Here is a 17,833-nt window from a genome sequence, read left to right as displayed (position 1 = left end):
TCGCCCACCGAACGCGATAATTAGCCGTCTTGACGACGTGAGTTTATCGCCACGGAGCTAGAATTTGATATCGTTATACTTTTTTGTCGGGTGCTTTTAAAGCTCACTGCTAAATCGACAATACAAAAATGATTCAAACACTTAAACGCAATATAGATTGCGCTATTTCTGAAATAAGGCCCGAAACCTTCGGAAAGGAGACTAAAATTTGGGCATACAGTCAGCCCTTGATTTAATGTAATTATTATACATTCAATCGTAAGATGTTTTTATGTTTAATCAGTTAACAAAAAAAAACGCCAAAAGTCGACCTTTAATATATTCAGTTGTAAGCACATTTGAGCGTCTTTGTATTTAAGATTAATTGTCTTCAACAATGAAAATTCGACTTCTAAAAAAATTAAAAAATCGATCACTCAGCGAGCTCACATATTTTTTTTCTCACTCAAAGTAAGTTGGATTTTATTAGACTCGTTTCGAGTTGCTCCAGTTTAAGAGAATTGCCGAACTTAACTCGATCACCACACCGCAGGCAGACAGTTCGCATTGAGCAGTTGAGACGTTTCAACGGCTTTTAGTATTCAATTTTCTGTAGTTAGAAGGTGTAGTTTGTGTGTATCAGCGAAACATGACTCATTAAGTTGATAAAACCAATGATGAGTTATTGAAGCCAAAGTTTATTTGTGTTAATGTATTAATTTCTTCATTATTGTATTCGTTGACACTTTGCTTTTAGCGGACAAAGGAGTGCGCCTGAATGAGGTGAGTTCAAAGTTGAATTAAATTCGAACACTTGCGAATGGCCTTCCCTTGTTGAAAAGTTAGCGAAATATAGCCATCTGAGAGGAGAGCTAAGATATTATTTTAATTAGCATTGCTTAGCGATTCAAATCAACTGTACAGGGTGGTCCAAAGAGTGGTTTATTTTTAAATTTAAAAGAATTAAGGAGATCAAATTTTGTCGATATATTATTGGTTTATTCGAAAGTCCAAACATTCTCATTATTTATGGTGGCCGCCTTAGCCGCGTGATTACTATTCGGAAGGAAGTGCACAGATTCAAAACCTGAGACACGAATTACTAAATGATAGAAAACGTTTTATCTAAAAGCGGTCGCCCCTCGATAGGCAATGGCAAACCTCCAAGTGTATTTCTGCCATGAAAGAGAGATCCTAATAAAAACCATCTGCCGTTCGGAGGCGGCGTAAAACTGTGAGTCTCCATTTGTGGAACACATCAAGAGGGGCACGGCGCATATAGTAGGAGGAGCTCGGCAAAATACCCAAGGAGGGTGAAAGCCAATTTTATATATAGATTTCATTCTTGTGTCTGCCTTGGATGGCTTCGTTGTAGCTAATCCTGTTCATCCAGTTGTCGAAGACCTAGACAACGGTTTCTGGCTCTACCTCACGGCGATTTTTTACTGACTTTCAGTAAAATTTCCAGCGTAAAAAACGGTCACTACCAAAATAACAGATGTTTAAAAAAATACTGTATGGATAACCCCCAATTGCAAGTACTAAGTTTTAGTCAAAGTCGTGCAATATACTGGGAGATAAGCCATATAAGGAACTTAATAAAAAGGAAAACATAAATAAAAATTTCATATCACGACTGAGTTCCTCGTTGTACAAAGGAAAGCCTAACTCATCCTTAGATTCAGATGTGTCATGCGTTTACGAGGACCCTTTCTCGAGAAACATAGTGGCTCATAAGTCAGAGCATACGCTAAGTAAAGAAGAGAGCCAATTGGAGCCGGTTGGATAAGTGCTTTAGAAACCGATTTAGCGAACTCCTCCTTTAAATTCTACACCCTCGAAAACAGTTGAACTCGCTTTTCTTATGCTTGCACTTTTTTCATTCCTTCTTCTTCTTCTTCCCCTTCTTCTTTGCCTTCTTCTTCCTCCTCTTCTTCTTCTTCTTCTTCTTCTTCTTCTTCATCATCTTCTTCTTCATCTTCTTCTTATTCCCCTTCTTATTCCCCTTCTTCTTCTTCTTCTTCTACTTCAGGTCCTTAATCCCTCGTGGAACATAGCACATCAGCCTGCGCACCATCTTGAGCGATTTTTGGCATTTATGAGCATTTCGAATGGCTCCACTTGCGCATTTTTCGGTATTACTGAGCTCGACATTGTTTTGGGCCAAAAAAAAGCCGAAGATGTTCCTCAGGTAGCGATTTACAAAAACCTGAAGGCTTGGTGATGGATTTGATCACTTTCCATGTACATACAGCAAGCATAAAGTAGAACCGATACTACGTTGGATTTGAAAATTCTCATTTTTGCGTGATGTTGCTTTTGCGCCGCACAGACGACAGCATACCACAGGCGGCACTAGCTTTACCAATGCGACATTTGACATATTCATCCGTACCTCTAAAAGCTGCTACCTCGCTACCAAGATATACATATAAATTGCTTAACACATTTCACTGTAGCACCTGAAATATTTACAGTTGAGTTGCTAGACAAAATTAAAAAGTTTGTCTTAAAATTAAAAATTTTGTCTTACTGCAATTTATTTTTAAACCGGCAGTTAAAGCATTTTTCTCTAGTGGCACAACAATACCGTTCAATTCCTGTAAATTGTGCGCTAGGAAGCATACGTCGTCAGCATAATCGAGATGTTCAATGTAAGATTTACTAAGCTGGCTTCAGAGGTTTGTATTCAATCAATAGTACCAGTACTTAAACTATAACTATATTTGTATTTTAATTTATTTTAATACAGAAATATGAAATCAAGAAGGCGTTTTTTAACTCTGGCTGCGAAAGAACTTCGTACAGAAGACACATTGAGCAGGAGGACCATCTGAACGAAGGAGGTCGGCTGGCACCAGTGGTACGAATACAAATCTGAGAAGCTTTTCTGTTCTTAAAGATCGACTATTTTCGTAATAAGTTTCAATAATTTTCAAGCTTTATTCTATCGTGTAAAATTATATAAGTACATCTGTATACTTGGCAAATGTCAAAGATGACATAAAACAAAGTTACCGTCTAGGAATTACACACTACTGGCATTTAGACTCCCTTTTGACAAACCCTTGACATTGTCGAATTTCTACTATCGAGAGTAATAGGAAGGCGCTTCACTTCCAAGTCAAAGTGGACACTATTTACATGTTTGCAGTGGTGTCCAAACTGTCTTAAAGTTCCACAAACTTCAAAACTATTACAGCAATTCAAGATGGAGCTTAACCGTTTTGGTAACACGCTTCCGCCCCACTTTGTGCAAGGTAGTCATATGAGTATCACGTGAAATCACCAGATGCCTTCGCGGAAAAAAATCTGATAATACTAAAGGGTCCGGCACTTGAAGTGTAACCAATTAAAAATCCCATAAATTTAGTTTAAAAAGTTACTTTTATTCAATTCAAATCAATTTTCTTTTGCTCGATATGACCACGTTTTGCCTTGACTATGGCCTTTATACGGTCCAGAAATGAATCGCAAGTTGCCCGAATGTGACTTGCAGGTATTTTGGCCCACTCGCGGACAAGGCTTTTTAAGCGCCTCCAGACTGCTGAATCTTTTAGTTCGAACTTTGCTCTCCAAAATGGCTCAAAGAGAATTATCCATCGGATTCGCGTCTGGTGAATTCGAGAACCATTGTGTGCACGTTATGAAGTTTGGTACGTTGTTTTTTAGCCATTCTTGGTTCACTCGAGCTTTGTGAGACGGTGCCGAGTCCTGTTGGAACATCCATGTTCTGCCATCGAAATGTTAATCTGCCACGGCTTCAAAGCAACCTCCAGAATACTTTCCCGATAATATTTCACATTTACCTGGCGATTGGAGAGCGCCCATCTGCGGTTACAGCGGCCCAAACCATTACCTGTGGCGGGTGCTGCCTCCTGGTGTTCAATCGATTACTCAAATTCTCGTATGAACAGTCGGTCAAATCAACCCTATCGTTTTGGTAGTTTACGAATGCTCGATTTGAAAAAAATTCTCGTCAGAAAACACAACATTCAAAAATTGACCGCTTTCGGCCAAGCGAAGCAACTTCTTCGCTCGCTCAAGTCTGACTTGTTGCTGCTTTGGTGTGAGATAATGCTCCGTTTGGATCGTGGAAGGCTTGAATTTGAGATCAATTTCCAGTTGCGGCTGATGCTACGGTCAGATATTTTAAGTTCTTTCGCCATTTGATTGGCACTTCGTTGGGGATTTCGCTCAAATCGCTGCTTCGCTTTTTGAACCTTTTCACGTGACGTTGCAGTCTTTTGATTACCATCTCCGTGACGCTTCGCGATGCTGCCAGTATCATTGTAACGAGTAATGGGGCGATGCACAAAAACTTAATTTACTTTAATGTGCTCGAACTTACGAACAATCGCTGGTTGTGATTTTCCAGCCAAATATAATGCAATCACACCATTACGTTTGAAATCCATTACTGATTTTCTTTTTTCCCGTTTACTCTCGGCAAAATGCGTCCGAACGCTTGTTATCAATACTCTGGACTGTCATTTAGCCAACTAATAGACATCAGCAGTGCGAGCAGTCTGAAGTTGGTTACACTTCGAGTTCCGGACATGCGGACTGCCTAGCGAAATTAAGCGCTACTTCAAAATTCCATAGACCACAACTTTTCCCTTGGCTTACTAAAACCAGCATAAAGGATATTGTTAACGACTGGGAAGAAAAATAAAACACTGGATGGCGAGTTCAAAACAAAGGAGGGCAGGCAAATCAGTTTATTCTGCCAGCTAGAAGAGCATCAAGTAGCCTCCTACACTTAGATAGAGAGAACTTACGAACTCTCAATGGATGTAATACCGAATATTGTAGTCATCCTTATCATTTCAGGAGACGAACTATTATTAGAAACAAACCTTTATGCGAGCTAGACTATGAAACGCTAGAGCACATTCTCTGCGATTACGCAACTCTCGCAAATTCTTTCGAAGCCTACTATTGTAGGCTCGCGGGCTATTTGTGTAAATGATTCGAGTCTATGAGTATTATTGCAAATATTCTCAGAGGAAATATGCAAACGTCAAAACTTGAGGAAATATTGTCTTCTTCTAGAATCAAGAACGAAATGCGATTTGAAAAAATACCGCAAAAAAGTTGTTTCCTAACCTGAAGATTGAGCAGATGTATCATTCATCACCTTAACTAAAACTCCGGCAATTTTTCAACACTTCAGTCACCAATGGCAGACTGATTTTAAAATGAAGCAGGAACTTAAGTGCTTATACAGTTATTTATAATATACAATATAATATTTAGCTGAGCTACTGCGGTATTAATTTCGATTCTTTTTTTAATTATTTGAGATGTAGATTTCCTGCTAAAACTTAGATGTTTTTAATTATTTGGATTCGCAGATGCAGTGGATTATAAACAACAAAAGCTGAGCCGATGACCGAATGTCGATGGTCGAGACATTTTTATTTTTTTGTTTTTTTGTTTTTGAAAAAACGAGTCGTCTCAGCACAACTCCAAATGACTAATAAACTGACTACAATACCCAATGCCGGTGATGCCAACCGAATGAATTTAGTGAATTTCAAGTTTCAAGCGCATGATGAATTGGTGAATTCACGAATCGGCACAATGTCATATTTGCATATTGAAAAGGGCGATTCGTTTCAAACACGGCAATGGATTGGGATAAACGCAATGCGTTACGTCGAAGACGTTTGATTTATGTTTGTATTTATTGCTGCGACAAGTGATTAAACATTGAGCTATCAGACTCACTCCTCCCCTGGTTTCTGCATTGTGCTACGCATTAAATCTCATACGTTACCAGCGTTTGTGGATTGTGGACTGCGTGCTTCTGTAGGCGAGGAGATTTCACGTAGAATTAATTAGTTTTCAACAATTAAATTGTCAAATCTTCTGCACCTATAGAAATTTGCAGCCAATGCAATACCGTCAGGCGCGCACAAGTAAGTTTTCAAAGAAAAAAACAAATAGCCCAAAGTTATTTGAAGGCATCAATCACACAAACTTAAGCTCAAGATCAGCGACAAGAGCTAGGAGGTGTTACGGAAGTGTGATTAAGAAAAATATTAAAACTGAAAGTTTGTGAAACAACAGATATGCGAGTATGTATTAATGTACCTTCGTGTGTATTTGTTTGGCTTTTGACAAGATAAGCTCAGCCATTGAATGAGCATGCGCGCCAACGGCTCGTCACTACTCATCATTAAGCACCAATTAATCAGAAAGAAATTCGAGTTGCCAACAAAAAAAACTGGCATTAGTGAGAAAAAAACTGAAATTTATATAAAATATAGTTATTAAGTTTTGTTAATTATATTTTTATTTTATTTTAGTTGGTTTCTTATCGATGGATCGCTGGCGTAGTAGTTAAATCGCATTGATGAGCCAGTACGACATCTGCGTAATCTTAAACTATAAAAACTGCAATCAGCTGAACCAAAGACATCAGTTCCAATTTGAACAACTAACCGTAGGAATTCGTCGGTGAAGCTAAACAAACAATTCGTCAGGAAATGCGTCTATTTTTGGTAATTTATTAAATAATACACGCACAAAAGGATTACAACACAAAAACAAAACACACTAACTATTTGCGCACTTTTCTTTCCACACTCAGGTATTTTGTTGCGCTTTGGCCGCAGTCACTCATGCCAAACCACAAGGATACAATTATGGCACTGGCATCTCGGGCAGTAGCTCGTCGGGCAGCAGTTACCAAAGCGGTGGCGGTTTCGTGGGTGGACTCAGCGGACTTGGTGGACTAGGTGGCTTAAGCGCCCCCAGCAGCCACGGCAGCTTTGGCAGCGCCAGCAGCAGTAGTCCAATTTTCGGTGGCTTCCAGAGCGGTGGTATTGGCAGCAACTTTGGACGCGGTGCTGGTGTTGGTGGTTTCCAAAGCGGTAGCACTGGTGGCAGCTTTGGTCACAGTGCCGGTGCAGGTAGCTTCGGTAGCGGTAGCGGTAGCGGCATAGGCGGCGGTTTCAGCGGCATTGGTGGTGGTATTCACGGTGGCGGCGCTTCCAGTGGTTTCGGAGGACAATACCAGCAAACCGGCGGATTCGAAGCACCACTTGTGCACAAACAATTCCTCACCATTTCTGCACCGGAAGATCACGACTCACTAGAGCAAAGCAAACATTTCGTTATTGGACGCCCGCAAAAGAACTATCGTGTGGTTTTCATTAAGGCACCATCTTCAAGTGCTGCTAATGTGAAACTCTCAGCTGAATATGCGCCAAAGGAAGAGAAGACCGTTATTTATGTGCTGTCCAAGAAGGATTCTACACTCGAGGTGAACGACATCGCTACACCCGCACCCACAGTGCCAGCCAAACCAGAGGTATTCTTCATCAAATACAAGACCGAAGAGGAAGCGCATCATGCACAACAACAAATTCAAGGTAAAATAACAAAATTCAATTAATATTTCAAGGAAGTTGTGAAATTTTACTTCATTGCATTTTGCCTATAGCCGAATACGACAAAATCGAAGGTACATCCGAGCACGCCGACGGCGGTATTGGACAACAACAATCTGTTGTTGGCATACTGGATGGCGGCGCTGGTGGTATTGGTGATGCTGGCAGCCGGGGAGTTGGTGGTGGAATCGGAGGTGGTGTTGGTGGCAGCAGCTATGCTTCGGGAAGTGGTGCTGGCATTGGTGGTATTAGTGGTGGTAGCTTGGTTGGTGCTTCCAGCTCTAGCTTTGGTGTTGGCCAAAGTGGCTCGAGCGGTGCAAAATCTCCCACTTACCTGCCACCTTCCACACGAGTGTAAAAGTAGACAATTTAGCATTTTTCCAAGAATGTTTGTTGAGCGAATTTGAATTTGCAACACGAAACTTGAAAAACAATTTACAAACATTTGTATTTGTATGTAAAAACCTTACTGTAACGAAATAAAGATTTATTTTTTTAATTAAACTGAGATTATTTCTTTTGATCAAATAAAAAAAAACGTTCTCGTAGAAGAGGTCTCACTGCTGATATAATTTTTGTATTCACTCTAGTAATATGCTGCTGATTTGAAGGTGTAAATGTGAGGTTTCGATCGCAGTAGTTGATATTCGTTTGAAGCATAAATATCCCTTTTTATCTGACGTCAAAAATGTTTATGTCGTCCCGAAAAAACAGCATTTGCTGGAAGTCATGCTTCATTATTACCTTTTAAAAGCTGAAGCGTGTTGGATATTGATCGAAATTTACGGCAATCTCACTCCATCAAATACAGCTTGAAAATAGTGGTGTACTTGAGTATCTTCGAATCTTCGAGATCTTTATCACGTACGTCGAAATTCCACTTTGGAAGCGTCGAAACCACTCTTTTCAAGTTGTATTTGGTGGAGCGTGAGTACCGTAAATATTCATCAATACACGACACGTTTCAGCTGCACTTTTGTTTAAAAGGTAATAATAAAGCATAACTTCCCGAGAGTGTTGTTTTTTCGGGACGAATGTAGACTTTTTGACGTCAGGTAAAAAGGGATCTTTACGCCTCAATCGAATGTCAACTACCGCGATCGGGACCTCGAATATACACCTTTAAATCACCAGCATATTACTAGAGCAAACACAAAAATAGTATCAGCAGCGACACCTATTTTACGAGGGCGGAAACTTATTCCCATACCCAATAATTAGCGCTTATACCCTTTTGAATTTTTGGCCGAGTCCGAAATAGGAAGATTTGTGGTGCGCGACTTGATGTTGTTCAACAAATAGAGGGGGCTACAGTTTTATGCCGCCTCCGAACGGCATATGGTTTTTTGTGAGAAGCATTTTTCATCGCAGAAATACACTTGGAGATTTGCCATTGCCTGCCGAGGGACGACCGCTATTAGGAAAAGCATTTTCCACCATTTGACTTTTCATGCCCAGGGTTTCGAAGCCCCTGCAGACATTTGTTAGAGCCTAAACCACCTCCCAGATATGTCAAGAGGCTTCTTTTCAACTGCACTAATGAATTCCAGGACAAATCAGAACACAGACATTGAACGACATTTATCGGAAGACCCTTACCACTTTCCTAAACTGCCGTTGTCGGAGTCCAACTACCACATATTGCAGACGAAGAGCTTCAACCGCCCGGAATTTTGGCACAATTACGTTTTAGATATTGAAGTAGGTTAAACTCCTACTTATCCAGCAGAGACTTCGACATACCCAATATATTATATGTCCAGCATGTGAAGGCACACCGCACGACTCTAACCTCCTATTCACATGCCCTCTTAAACCCACTCACCTAAGAGCACTCTCCCTCTGGACCCAAAAGAGTCGCAGCTGTCGAAACAGCAGGTTACATGTGCCTACCGTTGGCCATGACGATCGGTGACTATACCGCTCTAGGAGGGTTTAGTGAACTACTACAACAACAACAATGTAATGGTAATCACGCACCAAACCATACGTCTACTAAAATTTAATGTATAAAAATCTGCGTACCTAGAAGTTATGTATGTATAACTTTTCTACTTTTTGCCGTTCTTTATTAAACTCCAATCTCAACTTTCGACCGTTCTTTATTAAACTCCAATCTCAACTTTCGACCGTTCTTTATTAAACTCCAATCTCAACTTTCGACCGTTCTTTATTAAACTCCAATCTCAACTAAAAACTATATTCTTACAATCTACCCTAAATCCCTACTTGCGGTGTAGCTATTGAGTTTGTGTTGGTGTAGTTGCGCCGGCAGCTTTGTTTGTATGTTGGTACGAATGCATTCTCAGCTGCATTCCTCAAGCTGCCAAAAGTCACGTACGTAAATTGATGATCAGCTTGACCGCTGTAAGATTTGTTTATTTGCAAAATCCAAAAGACGGGCAGGCGTAGGAGTAAGCTGTGCGATCTAATTACGAACAGCCAGTAGCGTGGGAGTGATTCAAGGGAATCATCAAATCTCTGTTTTAGCTTTGCAAGTGTGCAATGCGCTAACTTCTCCCCCTCTTAAGACGAGCCGTCCTCGACTCGTGCCAAAATTTCCTCTACTGCCCTCTGAGTTTTTACTTTATTACTTGCTAATTTGTTTCTGCGGTGGATGAAAAAAATTGCTATTGCGATCAATAATAATGGAGGAAAAGAAAAAATCGTCCAGAACAAATTACGATGAACAGATATACCCTCCTTCAATTCGTGAATGCGAGAGATGTTGTCGATATAAATTTGGTGCAAATATGGTAGGGACAAACTCGTATGGTGTTCCAAGTAATTAATGGATACGGTTTTTAGAGGATGTGGTTGGATATAAGTCGGTTCTCTTTTTACCACGTAAGTTGTATCATTTATGGTGATAGAGTCACGAAAAAGAAGCAGATACGTTCCCCTTATTTCCAATTTTCGTTGATCAAATATTGTCGTTGGTTGCACGTTGTTAAGAATAATGATGCCCTCTTCTATTTTTGAACTGATGGTATGTGATATGCCGATTCTGATGAACAATTAGCTGTGTTATTATTTAGCATCTGACCCAAGCAATCTGAGTGAGCCGGTTTGCACACTTTAGCTACCAGAGTGTCATTGCAGTTCTCGAGTGGTTGAAACGTATCGCTACATTTTGCCGCAAGCGTGGTCTCTAGCTTTACGATACTATTATTATGGACTACAGGATAGATTTTTAGGAATTGACAGAAATTTGTAACCTTAGGAACCTTAAGAATATAGTAAATAACATCAGAACTTTGCAAAATTTTTACCTTAGATACTAAAAGTAAATTACTTAAACTAAAGGGTAATTGTTCGGAATTGAACGCTTGATCCATCTCTTCGTCATCCAAAATAAGTGGATTTATGATATTACTTTTTGCCAACACAATGGAGAGTGCTAGTCTGTTTAGTTGGCTGATTATATGGTTATTTCTTCTTACCAAATTTTCACAGAGCAATGTTTCCTCGTCTTTTAATATCCAATCCGTTTGATTTCCGCGAAGTGTATTGATTAGGTTGGTAATTTCGTTAATTCTATTTTGTAAATCGGAGTTAATTCTAATCTGCCTATTGTTGTTTTCTATTAGTATGCTTTCCTTTGTCAAGAGCAGTTCAAAATCTTCGTGGTCCGGGGTACCGGCTATAAATTTCAGGGCGGACCCCAGAAAATCTATTGACCTTGCAATTCTCTTAGGTATTTCCAAAGTGCGAATTATGTGTAGTATTTCCTCACCTTGCTGTTTCAAAATATTTTCGTTCACTACCTGATTTTTTGATTTTGATGTGAACCATCGGCTTTCGTAAGCTATCTGGCGATAATTTGTTAGGTTGGTGGCGTGCACGAGGTAAATGAATTCATTATAAATAGCCACATTTCCCCGAGGGATGGTGATAACTTGTGAGGAGGTGTAGTCAATTAAATTGGCTCTAGTGACGAAGACTAGGGCAAGCGGCAATCTGAAATTGATTTTATCGTAAATTACTTTTATGAATTTTCCTGCCTTCTATCTGTACTGTTGTACCTAAATCTCTTTCTACTATTTTTTCCACGAACACCTTCTCAAATTTATTTCCCAATCGCTTATTTCGTCGAAGAAACACCCTTTCACCAGGCTGATATGTTTTGGTTATTCTTTTCTCATTCAATCTATTCAATACTAAATTCTGGGCTCTTATTAATTTATCTCTAATTTCCCCAAATTTCTCCGCTGGGCAGTTCTGCAAAATTTCGATTGGTTTCGAATCTACAACCGAGTGAATTGTTCTGTTGTACTTGTAAGCAGCAAGCAAAATCAGATCTTTAACCTCGCTTATCTGCTGCTGTGCCTTCACGCATCTGGCTATTTCCAAAAGGGTTGAATGAAACTTTTCGACCTGTCCGTTGCTTTCGCTATGTAAGGTGGGTACGAAAAACTGTTCTATGGAGAAATGATCGCGTAGCATGTTTCTAATTAAATTTGAAGTAAACGCTCTTTCGTTATCTGTGACAATTGTTTTAGTGTTTTGGAACATACCTAATACCTCTAATAAAGCTTCTTTTATATCAATGGTACATCTTGAAATAACAATTGCAAACTTTGAAAACCTATCAACAGCAGTTAAGAATAGCTGCTTTCCAGTAATTAAAATGTCTAAGTGGAGAATTTCTCCTGGGTGCTCTGGGATTGGAGTTTTCCCAATTTCCGGATTTGGTGGTTTTCTTTGGTATTTATTTTCCAGACAGATCTTGCAATTTGATACAGCTGACCTGAGCATTTTCCTCATGTCGGGAAAGTAGTATTCTGATAGAATTTGCTTAAAATTCTCGGACAGAGATCGATGGGCACGGGCATGCTCCGTTGCTATTGCTTCCTGTTGATCGTTCGGATTCGTTAGATCGATTACAAATTTTTCTGTATGAATAAATTTAACCCCCGGGAATGCTTCGACAAGAGGTCCCTGGATCTCTGATAGTGTCGGAAGATCGCAACAAAGAGCGTTTGTAACGCTAGGGTTTACGAGTTTCTTAAGATTATGCAACAAATTTACTATTGTGTCGTAATTTATAGTATAACGAATTTTTTTCTGAAAAATTATTTTTGTACTTTGGTGATAATGATCCCCCTTCGTCAAAATGAATTGTCTTTTGAATTGGTTTACTGGATACTGGATAGTTTTAATTGTGTTTGAGAGCGATGACTCGCTATGTGCTGTAGCATCTGTATCAGTCATATTATTCAAAAACTGACGGGACAGAGCGTCTGCTACGACGTTGTCTCTGCCGGGTTTATAAACAAATTTAGGCGAAAATTCTTCTATGAACGCACGCCATCGCTTCATTTTTGTATTAGGATTTTTGTTCGAAATAGCGAAAGTTAAAGGCTGGTGGTCTGTGAATATTACGATGTCTTTAATACCGTATAAGTAATGTCGAAGGTTTTTAAGGGCCCACACTATAGCCAAGAGCTCACGCTCGTTGGTTGCATAATTCTCCTCTGTTTTTGATAATGTTCTTGAAATCATTGTAATGGGCCGACCATTCTGGGAGAGGACCGCGCCTAAAGCGCTAGAGGAAGCGTCTGTTGTTAGTTCGAATGTTTTGTCATAATCCGGATAAAACAGCAAAACATCTTCCGATGCCAAAATGCTTTTTACCCTTTTAAATGCTTGAATGGCCTCGTCATCAAGGACTATTTTAGTGTGTTTGGACTTGTGGGATGACACATGGCCATTCTCCCCCCGAAGATACTTTGTTAATGGTTTGACGATAGACGCATAATCCCTTATAAACCTTCTATAATAACCTGACAGACCCAAGAAAGAGCGTAATGCTCGAAGTGTTTCCGGCTTCCTATAGTCGATTATGTCCTTGACCTTATTTGGACATGTTTTTATCCCCCTTCGAGAGACAATAAAGCCAAGAAACTCAACCTTATCTTTAAAGAATTTAGTCTTTTCTGCTGAAACTCGCATACCGGCCCTTTCCAACTTCCCCAGTACCTTATCGACATGTTGAATATGAGACTTTTCGTCCCTTGAAAAGATGATTATATCATCCATATAAACTTGGCAACTTTGGCCAATGTCGTCTCTCAAGACGTCATCAATAGCCCGTTGAAAGATACTGGGCGCATTTTTTAACCCGAATGGCAATCTATTAAATTCGTATTTGCCATTGTTAATGCTGAAGGCTGTTTTTTCGCGGTCCTTCTCCTCAAGGATTATCTGGTGGAATCCAGACTTTAGATCTAAAGTAGTAAAAAATCTGGAACTGCCCAGGTTTGCCAATATGGTAGAAATATCTGGTATAGGATATTTATCCGCAATCGTTTTTTCGTTTAATTTTCGAAAGTCGATTACCATGCGGAGCTTTTGTTTACCATATTCATCCAGGCCTTTTTTATTCACTACATGGACCGGAGAGTTATACGCCGAATTAGATTTTCGGATAATTCCTTCTTTCAACAGTATTTCTATTTCCTTATTAATGAATCCTGCCGCCGAAACCGGGTATGGATAAGATCGGGTGTAAATTGGTTCCGAGGAAGTGGTACGAATTTTAGCTTTGACCTTAGTATTAAATGGCAAAGCGCGGTTAGGTTCGGCAAAGGCCTTAAAATTCTTTTTAATCATAGAGTCAAACTCGTTTTTCACAAGAGCTGGGACCGAGTCCTTGTCCAAATATATGGAGTTAACTTGCTCACATTTGACGTTATTTAATTTTTCCTTACCACCCTCGTAATATAAGTATCCGGATGTCGTATCAATTTTAGATTCTATCTCCTTAAGGAAATCGTATCCCACTATACCATCGAAGCCCTTTATATTAGGAAGAATGAAGAAAGTTGAGACTTTCCCCAAAACGAAAACCTTACATTTTTTTTCTATGAGATTACATCCGTTTATAGTTTTGACCGTAAACTGTCTCTCCACAGGGATAATTCCCTTTAGGAAGCTCAAATTTTTGATATAGTTTTTTGAAGTTCCTGTATCAATCAGTAACCTAAGCTCCTGCCCCTCCGACGCCTTCTTGGTAATGTAAGGTAGGAGCGACCTTATACTAAAAAATTAACCTCGTCTTCCATCGCGAAATTGGAAGCGATCTCGACATCCGAATCACTGTCACGGTCCACAGTAATTTTCTTTTGTGGATCCACCTCTGGGGTTGTCTCCAAATGGTTGGTCCGTTGCACTTTCGGCTTCCGTGAATTTACTGAATCTCCCCTTCTGTGCTCCCGTTTATTCACGTATTGATTAGCATCCCTTTTGGGGTGCCCTCCCACGGCATTTCCCTTTCTATAACTCTGGTTGGACTGTTTTGTACGTCGGAATGCGGAGGATCCGCGGTCTACATCCATTGGAGTAGGGGTGTCCTTGAGCATTTGGGGATTGCCAGGATAGTTATTGTGGTATTTTGGGCTAGTGGTAGTTGCTACGTTGTTAACCGCAAATGTTCTGGCGAAATCATAACGCATGCGGTTGTTCGCTAACTCCTGGGCAGTAGCCAGTGCAGAAGGCAAATCTTTAGGATTGGCAGAAAATAGAATGTCGCATAACGGCCGCTTTAGGCCAGAAATAAAAACTCTTAATGCGTTTTCTCTAGCTCTATCATTGAGCGCGGCGGCAAGCTGCGTATTGTTTGAATGAGTCATTATATTTTTATTTGTTATGAGTGTTAATTGCTTGTCTACCGTATCATAATATTGGCAGATTGACAAACTTCCCTGCCTCAGAACGCTGAGCTCTGTTTCCAAAACATGTAGCGGTCTTTTGTCCGCGTATGCTTTGTCCAATCTAGCTATTATAGCTTTAAAATTTAAAACAGTTGAGAAGGAAGCGAGCGTTGCATTTGCGGGGCCTACTATCTTGTTTCTAAATATCCCCATGGCAACATAATATTGCTCTGAACCCTCTTTGTAGTAGCCAATGGCGAATTCTGCTGCGGAACGCCAGGCCGGATAAGAAGCAGTATCCCCCTTAAATTCTTGTATAGATTTTATTAAATCCATATTTGTGTTGCCCCCGACCACAGTTGGATTTATTTCCACGGGAATGTAACTCTCCGCGGATGGCGGCTCTAAGCGCCGAAGAGTTTGCATCACTTCATCCAACTAGGCTTTTAATTCTTTTTTATTTTGCTCATTTTGTTGTCTTAAAATTTCTATTACCTGTTCCCTAGTTACACTCATGTTAATTTTGTTTTGCTTTTTTTTTTTTTTAAAAAAGGGTAAGAAAGAGCCGAAGGTATTTCGCTTTACAAAAACTTTATATAACTTTTCTTTAATTGCACTGGATCAAAACCGAACAATTACTTACAGTATTATTATTTCACGTATTGCAATCATTTCTGCCGTGCAGGTTTCCTTCGTTTCCACAAATAGTTGATTGTATCCTTCGTTGTTAGATTCAGTTGTTCTGCCAGTTGGGTTCAGTTGTCCTGCTAGTTGGGCTCGGTTATTCTGCCAGTTGGGTTCAGTTGTCCTGCTAGTTGGGCTCGGTTGTTCTGCTAGTTGGGTTCAGTTATTCTGCTAGTTGGGTTCAGTTGTCCTGCTAGTTGGGCGCCACTTTTCTACTTTTTGCCGTTCTTTATTAAACTCCAATCTCAACTTTCGACCGTTCTTTATTAAACTCCAATCTCAACTTTCGACCGTTCTTTATTAAACTCCAATCTCAACTAAAAACTATATTCTTACAATCTACCCTAAATCCCTACTTGCGGTGTAGCTATTGAGTTTGTGTTGGTGTAGTTGCGCCGGCAGCTTTGTTTGTATGTTGGTACGAATGCATTCTCAGCTGCATTCCTCAAGCTGCCAAAAGTCACGTACGTAAATTGATGATCAGCTTGACCGCTGTAAGATTTGTTTATTTGCAAAATCCAAAAGACGGGCAGGCGTAGGAGTAAGCTGTGCGATCTAATTACGAACAGCCAGTAGCGTGGGAGTGATTCAAGGGAATCATCAAATCTCTGTTTTAGCTTTGCAAGTGTGCAATGCGCTAACTTATATAAGGGCTCTTATTCAAAAGTTTAAAATTTTAATGAAACGTTGTGGTGGAAGTTTGTTCAATTTTCTTTTGTTTAGAGCACAGATTTATAAGGTTTTTGTTATACAATGAGCTATATTTTTCTAAAAAATTTACGGAAAAAATTTCTACGCCCACAGCCCAGGGTCGATTCAAGACCTCAAAGAAGGAATTCGTGAGGCTATCGAGGACATAGGGCAGCCACTTTGCAATTCGGTTATGGAAAATTACATGAAAAGGATATTGTCCTGTAAGTGTGGTCGTGGTGGTCATTTGCCTGATGTTATTTTCCACTATTAACGGCATACCTTCCTCTTTATAATGAAATAAACATCAATTAAACGATCAATTATATTAAAAATAGCATTATTCTTACCTCCTAACACCTCTGTTTGGAAAACCCTATATGTGAGCAGAAGCACGTTACCGGAACGCCCCGGATTTATAACTTGTAAAGAACTGCCACTCCGGCAGCTTCCCAAAACAAAATAGTAAGAATTTACCACTTCTTTCAGGGCAATCTTAGAAAGTAGAAAAGCCAATAAGAGAATTCAATTCGTGAGCAAAGCGAACACTCTAAATATGCACTATATGCAAATACATACACACATAAATATGTATAAGTATGCCATACCAACCCGCACATTCCTCATGACTTTTTACTTTCTACACAATATCACCTTTCAGTTGACTTAATTCTACAAATTACAGTTATATCAAATAGCTTGACAACAACTTTCAATAGCATTCTTTCCATCTGTAATATAATATTTCCATTGACTCACCCACTGATTTGATCGCCTTCTTTAGCAACAAATCCGATTGACTCTTATCGAGTGTATCGATTTCACGACACGATCGATATAAGCTCGAAATCAGTGACTCCACTGTGGAAGCTGCACCCGATGATGGCAGCATCGATATGAAACGGTTCAGCTCATTCAGTTCTTTAATGCGACATGGCAAAGAAAACGAAAAACGAAAATATAAAAAAACCACAGAACCGCAATAACAGCGCGCGCCTTACCTTCATATTCATTATAGGTCTTATAGTTCCATTCACCGCGCTTCATTACATAGTAATCATTCTCGGCATATTCACGCGCGAAATTACCGCACGCCCATTCGTAGGTATCATGACAGGGATTTTTGGATACATTGGCCCATAAGAGCAGCTGTTGACTGGTCTGTACGCATTCCTTCTCCAGGCACAGCTCGGCGCGAAAGTAGAATGGCACCTCCGGCCAGAAGGCGATCATCATGACAATTATGACTAAAAGTAAGGCGCAAAAGCAAACCGTCGTTATGTAGAGAATACGACGTTTGCGTGACAACTGCATCAGCGCGTCTAACGAGAGGCGACCTGGAAGTAGCAAAGCTTTAACGAGGCGAAGGAGAAAGCGAATATAAGAAAGAGAAATGAAGAATATGAAATATGAATTAATGCATGA

General features: G+C 39.9%; 2 protein-coding genes across 11 annotated transcripts in view; one reads left to right on the top strand and one right to left on the bottom strand.

Annotated features, from left to right (window-relative positions):
• The window catches only part of LOC128857372 (protein gone early), a 147,916-nt gene that overhangs the window by 86,913 nt on the left and 43,170 nt on the right, over positions 1-17,833 (bottom strand). For 8 of the 9 annotated variants that reach the window (XM_054093112.1, XM_054093105.1, XM_054093106.1 and 5 more), the window contains 2 exons: positions 17,410-17,760; positions 17,168-17,329 (listed from right to left, as the gene is read on the bottom strand). In XM_054093112.1, the coding sequence (XP_053949087.1) occupies positions 17,168-17,329; positions 17,410-17,760 (513 nt within the window). The remainder of the gene's footprint in view (positions 1-17,167; positions 17,330-17,409; positions 17,761-17,833) is intronic. The other variant, XM_054093114.1, reaches the window with a different exon arrangement.
• On the top strand, positions 556-7,883 carry LOC128857373 (keratin, type I cytoskeletal 9). 2 transcript variants are annotated; one of them, XM_054093115.1, is made up of 7 exons: positions 556-762; positions 2,012-2,455; positions 2,537-2,660; positions 2,732-2,842; positions 6,294-6,488; positions 6,578-7,361; positions 7,433-7,883. In XM_054093115.1, the coding sequence occupies exons 5-7, from the start codon at positions 6,474-6,476 to the stop codon at positions 7,735-7,737; spliced, it is 1,104 nt and encodes a 367-aa protein (XP_053949090.1). In that variant the 5' UTR covers positions 556-762; positions 2,012-2,455; positions 2,537-2,660; positions 2,732-2,842; positions 6,294-6,473; the 3' UTR covers positions 7,738-7,883. The 2 variants fall into 2 exon arrangements, with proteins under 2 accessions (XP_053949090.1, XP_053949091.1); XM_054093116.1 differs by lacking the exons at positions 556-762; positions 2,012-2,455; positions 2,537-2,660; positions 2,732-2,842 and having other exon boundaries at positions 6,246-6,488.

This window comes from Anastrepha ludens, chromosome 3, assembly GCF_028408465.1.
Source record: "Anastrepha ludens isolate Willacy chromosome 3, idAnaLude1.1, whole genome shotgun sequence".
In the NCBI taxonomy this organism is placed as follows: domain Eukaryota; kingdom Metazoa; phylum Arthropoda; class Insecta; order Diptera; family Tephritidae; genus Anastrepha; species Anastrepha ludens.
The sequence above is the reverse complement of the archived record's forward strand: the minus strand, read 5'-3'. Positions and strand labels throughout refer to the sequence as shown.